The sequence below is a fragment of the Oncorhynchus masou genome, chromosome 6, assembly GCF_036934945.1.
Source record: "Oncorhynchus masou masou isolate Uvic2021 chromosome 6, UVic_Omas_1.1, whole genome shotgun sequence".
Classification (NCBI taxonomy): domain Eukaryota; kingdom Metazoa; phylum Chordata; class Actinopteri; order Salmoniformes; family Salmonidae; genus Oncorhynchus; species Oncorhynchus masou.
The window spans coordinates 82,350,716-82,357,310 of record NC_088217.1 but is presented as its reverse complement, the minus strand read 5'-3'; the positions used below and the strand labels follow the sequence as shown (position 1 = coordinate 82,357,310).

The 6,595-nt window shown below is 41.6% G+C and overlaps 1 protein-coding gene across 2 annotated transcripts; it reads left to right on the top strand.

Moving 5' to 3' along the window:
* Window positions 1-1,123: 1,123 nt before the first annotated feature.
* On the top strand, window positions 1,124-6,177 carry LOC135542794 (uncharacterized). Of its 2 annotated transcripts, none has more exons than XM_064969997.1 (5): window positions 1,124-1,447; window positions 2,051-2,146; window positions 2,249-2,547; window positions 2,799-3,025; window positions 5,366-6,177. In XM_064969997.1, the coding sequence occupies exons 1-5, from the start codon at window positions 1,381-1,383 to the stop codon at window positions 5,466-5,468; spliced, it is 792 nt and encodes a 263-aa protein (XP_064826069.1). In that variant the 5' UTR covers window positions 1,124-1,380; the 3' UTR covers window positions 5,469-6,177. The 2 variants fall into 2 exon arrangements, with proteins under 2 accessions (XP_064826069.1, XP_064826067.1); XM_064969995.1 differs by having other exon boundaries at window positions 2,051-2,158.
* Window positions 6,178-6,595: the final 418 nt, after the last annotated feature.

Here is a 6,595-nt window from a genome sequence, read left to right as displayed (position 1 = left end):
CTGCACTGCCACGCTCAACTGTTTCTCAGCTGGCACAATTTGATTGGCTGCTGTCTGTTTCAAACTGTAATCTGTTAAATGAAGAGTTGACACACCTTTTTTAATAGCATAATTTTTTATATTTTGGCTTGGGGAGGGTTGGGGAGGCTTGGGGAGGGTTGGGGAGGCTTGGGGAGGGTATCAAGTCAGGTTGAGTCAAAAGGCTCAAGTCACGAGTCATTGGTGTTAATGTCAAAGTCGAGTTGCAAATCATCATATTTGTGACTCGATGTTGACTCGAGTCCACACCTCTGGTACATTGGTCGTATATCACAAACCCCCGTGGTGCCTTACTGCTATTATAAACTGGATACCAACTTAATTATAGCAGTAGAAATACTTATTTTTTTCATAACCGTGTTATACGGTCTGATATACCACGGCTGTCAGCCAATCAGCATTCAGGGCTCGAACCACCCAGTTTATACTGCACTCTTACTGCAATCTTTTTTCATAAGAGGCCAGTACAGTAGCTGGCGGTAATGCTTCATAACGTTGGATGCCAACCTCCGATAAACCCCACAGAAGAAGATTTTTTAAATTCATAGCAATGACTATTACCATAATACATTTGTTGTAATTTGTTTTCTACTTGGCAGCTGCATGTTATTAAAAGAAAGGGCATCAATGGTCGCCCACAACAGAACTGGTCAAATGTTTGCAGAGTCTGTCTTTTTACTATAAAGTAGCTAGCTAACTATCCCCCAGCCAAAAATGTCAGGTATGTCAGACTTCAACCACTTCACAAATGGCTACGTAAATTCTATTTCACAACAGTACATGTGTCGGCCTACTGTATTTAAGCAGTTATTATTTTTTGGTATTTCAATACAGCGCAATTCAAGATCCCATGTAGCCTAGTGGTTGGAGCATTGGACTAGTAACCAAAAGGTTGCAAGTTCGAATCCCTGAGCTGACAAGGTACAAATCTGTCGTTCTACACCTGAACAGGCAGTTTATCCACTGTTCCTAGGCATTGAAATTAAGAATTTGTTCTTAACTGACTTGCCTAGTAAAATAAAATAAAAATAAAATAAAAATGCACGCGCCTGTTTCGACATTGACCAATCAGGTTGATGGGTAATGGACCGCGCGCTAAGTTCTTGCGGCAGTATTTTGCGGGACATTCGCGGGAGAACAGCTTTGCCAGCAACTATTTACATTTATGGCATTTATTTGAGGTACTTGGCAAGCGGTAGCTGCGTGTTATTAGTACAACCTTTACAGTTTGTTGGCTGCACACTACTAGACCGTTTCCTAGCTAGCTAGACAGCTAACGTTAACAACATAACTGGCAAACATTTTGCAAGAGGTCTGTCGTTTTGATACAAAGTGTCTAATATGGCAACCATATGTCACCCAAGACGTGCCCTGATGGAAATCCCAGCTCCACAGCCGAAAATTGCAGGTACGTCTGACTTCAACAACTTCATAAAGTAGGTAACGTTAGCTGGCTAGCCAGCTACATTTCCCTCCACTGCAGCATCATAACATAACAGCTGTCCTTGGTAAAGTAAGCGCGCGCCAGAAACAAATGTGGCTAAATAGCGGCTACCTTATTTTCTAAATATGTTGAATCATATAAATGAAGTTAGCCAGTAAGATCCAGTAAAACACTAAGTCTGAACAATCAAAGTGTGTCAATTTGCTAATAATGGAAATAAGTCCGTTTTAACTTGTGTGGGCAACTAGCTAGTTAGCCAGCTTTGAGTTAGCAATTGCATTGACACAACATGGTACCTATTGTTAGCCTTTGCTAATAACTTTACCTAGTTATAACTAACTAGCTGATATTGGACATTTAGCTAAGTAATGAAGATTGTGGGTGAGCTGTTTGTAGCTTAATTCAGCAAGACATGACCATTATTTTTGTTTTATGCGAGTACCAAAACATTGCATCTGCCTTCCTTTCTAGTACAGCTAGAATAATATTGTAACTGAGTTAACTTTGATCCTGTAACGTTAGTAGATACATGCACTCTAAAGTTATGCCGAATGTTGTTTTTTGCAGCTCGAATGAAAAGGTCCTACCTGGAGGTTCTAAGTTCATGCATAGCTCCATTCTCAACCACTTCTAGAGGCAGAAACCTGACCAGCAATTCAAAACGTGGGCATTCATGTTAGTAAGCAAATTAAATGGATCATGTCATTCAGTTTCTAGTCTTATATTAGTTGGCTTGTGACCAATACGGTGGTGTATGTTTTACAGTGGACCCAGCCATATACAGAACAGGGAGTAGTCGGAGTGAGGCCCAAGGTGAAAGAATGGAAGACGACCAGACACCCTTGTCCAACCAGCAGCTTGTGCAGCTCATAAGATCTTTCATCCTAGTAGAACAGGGGCAGAGGCAGGAGCCCAGAGCCCTCACTACAGACCTGAAGCCTTTACAGGAGGACTTGCACCTGAAGAAGACCAATGTCTACAGATCTATACCCTACTCACGCCTGGGGTCCAACAGAGATGCACACTGTTACAGAAAGGCATATCCACACCTGGTGGTGTTTAAAGTGAGTATCAACATTTTTGTTTTATGCTCTTTAAGTTGCCCTTGTGTGAATATAACTCAGGTAATTGACCTGAAGTTGAATCTCCTTGCAGTAAATAATATACGTATTTTAACTTTATTCAGGCTGATTGTGTGTGACTTAAGTGCTTCTAAGATGGTTTAATCGCTAGACATTCTGGGTTGTCATGGTGATTGGTACTACGCTGCATCACCTTCTGTGTGTTTTAACGAACCTTGTCTTTTTCCTCCCAGGTTTCCTGCCAGGAGTGGGGTCAGCTGCTGCTGCAGAACGAGGAGTGGGAGTCTGCTCTGGAGCACACCCTAGTGGCGTGGAGGTACACCAGTGAGCTGCCACAGTGGGACACCAGCAGCCACAACTTGGTGAGGGAACAGTGTTACAGCATGCTGGCAGCCCACTGCATCACTGCTCTACAGCACTACTGCCCAGACCCCAGCAAAGCCATAGAGCTGCACAGGAGGTAAGAGTCCTTTCTTTGGACCCTTTTTACAGGTCATGCTTGAATTGTTAACACTGTATTGAGTTTAAACTGGTGTTTCTGTTGACTGAGAATTGGCAGCGTTTGGATGGTAAAAATGCATAAAACCAGATAAATTAATACAAATTGAAAAGTAAATATGCTCTATAAAGTCACTTTGGCAATGCATGGAGGTTGGTTCTGGTTGTTTTTTAATCGTATATCTCTAGTCTGTCAACTCCGCCTGTTAGTCTTGACCTCTTGCTATAGCAGACTTGCAACACTGTTACTGGTACTGGCTCACAAAGTGAGTCTGACAGACGAGGCTCAAGGCTCCACAGTGTGACCATTTTACTTGCATATGCCCCTAAATATTCTGCTGTCTGGCCTGGAATTCTAATTTTAGGAGCACCAGTGTGCCTAGAAACATTATGGATTCTAGCTTTATTACCTCGTGTAAGTAAGTTGTGTAAAAACACAGACCGGACAAATGGATTATGGTCATTGTAGTTAATTACCACGTTTTCTGCACTGAACTATGTAAAACATTGGCCTGTTGGAAATTACAACCTCCTACTACATCGCCCAGCCTGTGCTTGATCTGATTTTTCTCTAGAGAAACTGCACATTGTCATCACAGTCTGGCAAATTGAAATATGTTTGGACATTTGCCCGGCACAACTTTTTCCTAATGGAAACACCGGGAGTAAAAGACACCTACAGAGGCAAGAAAAACTATGTGAACCCTTTGGAAAAACCTGAATTTCTGCATAAATTGATCATAAAATTTGATCTTCATCTCAGTCACAACAATAGACAAACACTCTGCTTAAACTAATCACACACAAACAAGTATGTTTTCATGTCTGTGTTGAACACTGTAAACATTCACAGTGCAGGGTGGGAAAAGTATGTGAACCCTTGAATTTAATAGCTGGTTGACCCTTTGGCAGCAATAACCTCAACCAAACATTTTCTGTAGTTGAGGATCAGACCTGCACAACGGTCAGGAGGAATTTTAGACCATTCCTCTTTACAAAACTCTTTCAGTTCAGCAATATTCTTGGGATGTCTGGTGTGAACCGCTCTCTTGAGGTCATGCCACAGCATCTCAATCGGTTTGAGGTCAGGACTCTTGAGATGAGGCCACTCAAGAAGGTGTATTTTCTTCTGTTGAAGCCATTCTGTTGTTGATTTACTTCTGTGTTTTTGGTCATTGCCCTGTTGCATCAACAAACTTCTGTTGAGCTTCAATTGGCAGACAGCCTAACATTCTCCTGCAAAATGTCTTGATAAACTTGGGGATTAATTTTTCCGTCGATAATAGCAAGCTGTCCAGTCCCTGAGGCAGCTAGGCAGCCCAAAACTATGGCGCTCCCTTCACCATACTTTACAGTTGGGATGAGGATTTGATGTTGGTGTGCTTTTCCTTTTCTTTCTTTTCACACAGTGTTGTGTGTTCCTTCCAAACAACTCAACTTTAGTTTAATCTGTCCACAGAATATTTTGCCAGTAGCGCTGTGGCGCATCCAGGTACACTTTTGCAAACTTCAGACGTGCACCAATGGGTTTTTTTGGACAGCGGTGGCTACTTCCGTGGTGTCCTCCTGTGAACACCATTCTTGTTTTACGTATTGTAGACCCATCAACAAATGAGATATTAGCAGAGGTTTCTGTAAGTCTAGCTGATTCTTCTTAACCTCACTGAGCATTCTGCGCTGTGCTCTTGCAGTCATAATTGCAGGACGCCCACTCCTAGGGAGAGTAGCAACAGTGCTGCACTTCAGTTATAGACCATTTGTGTTCCCGTGGACTGATGAACATCAAGGCTTTTAGAGATACTTTTGTAACCCTTTCCAGCTTTATGCAAGTCAACAATTCTTAATCTTAGGTCTTCTGAGATCTCTTTTGTTTGAGGCATGGTTCACATCAGGCAATGCTTCTTGTGAATAGCAAACTCAAATTGTGTGCGTGTTTATAGGGCAAGGCAGCTCTAACCAACATCTCCAATCGTCTCATTGATCAGACTCCAGGTTAAACAACTCTTGACAACAATTTGCTTTTGGAGAAGTCATTAGCCTAGAGGTTATCATACTTTTTCTAACCTACACTGTGAATGTTTAAATGATGTATTCAATATAGACAAATACAATGTGTGTATTAGTTTAAGCACACTGTCTATTGTTGCGAGTTAGATAAAGATCAGATCAAATTTGATGACCAATTTTATGCAGAAATCCAGGTAATTCCAAAGGGTTCATACTTTTTCTTGCCAACTGTGAAGAGACATCTGTGGGAATACTGCTCCTTTCAACTCTTCTTTTCTATAACTCTTTCCTTCAGGTTTAAAATGGCACAGCTGCACAGTCTGTTGATCTCTCCTTGTATTCAGGAGCTGGAGAGAAGCCTCGGTGAAGCACAGGTTTGTTCCATGAACACCCACTGAAATGGCCAACCTGCTGAAATGGCCAACACTAAGATCAGCTGACAACCATCAGCACGGCTTCCAAGTCTATGGGGTTGCACTATTTAAACAGCGTATATCAGTAGTTGCCATTCAATTATGTTTGGTATCCTTGCCTTGTGTTGCGCTATTCCCCCTTGCCTTGTGTTGCGCTATTCCCCCTTGCCTTGTGTTGTGCTATTCCCCCTTGCCTTGTGTTGCGCTATTCCCCCATGCCTTGTGTTGCGCTATTCCCCCTTGCCTTGTGTTGCGCTATTCCCCCTTGCCTTGCCTACAGTATTCCCTCAGAGTAAATACAAGAGAGCTTTGAATTTTGGTATGCTGTTTTTTTTAAATATGAATTTAAGCTTTTTGTATTTAAGTTGTTTTGTAAAATGTGTTTATTGCCATTGAACTATTGAATGTTATCATAAGGAAATTATGAAATGGCCTTTAAAATGTGAAATGCTGTCAGAGAAATTATGAACTGTCCTTTTCACCAAGATGTTTTATATGTGGGGGATGTTTTTGTGGATGTGTTGAAAAATGCCACGATACATGAAACAGCTGCCTTATTTCAACTTGGCTGAATGCTACCTGTTTTGTAAATATTTGTCTAAAGTAAATGTTTTGCACTGTTTTCTTCATCCTGGAAACTTGACATTTTGATAAAATCGAATCTAATTTAATAAAATTCTACTTAGTTTTTCAACATTGTGACTTTCTGGTTTTGTCTCCTCTAAGACACATGACACTGATTTACCGTTTTGAGACTTTGGAGACCTGCTTTGTCACTGAATTAATTAGCTGGTTTTCCCCTTGCATTTTGTTTAATTCAGAGGACAGAGGTTCAGTGCAAGCAGAGAATGGGAGGAGAATGGCATTTTCTTCTTGTTTTGACTGGGTCCTGTGTGGCTCAGTCGGTAGAGCATGGCGCTTGCAACGCCAAGCGTCGTGGGTTCGATTCCCGCTAGGGCCACCCATATGCAAAAGTAGTGGCCCCAGCCGACTTGTAAGTCGCTTTGGACAAAAGCGTCTGCTAAATGGGATATATTATTATTATTGACTGTGACAGCTACATCTCATCAACATTACGATACTTCCTCGCAATAGAAGTGGGACAGCTACAT

Coding starts and splice junctions, on each gene's coding strand:
- LOC135542794 (XM_064969995.1), top strand. CDS start 1,381: ATGGCAACCATATGTCACCCAAGACGTGCCCTGATGGAAATCCCAGCT. Junction 2,548..2,798: donor CACACCTGGTGGTGTTTAAA/GTGAGTATCAAC, acceptor TTTTCCTCCCAG/GTTTCCTGCCAGGAGTGGGG. Junction 3,026..5,365: donor GCCATAGAGCTGCACAGGAG/GTAAGAGTCCTT, acceptor TCTTTCCTTCAG/GTTTAAAATGGCACAGCTGC.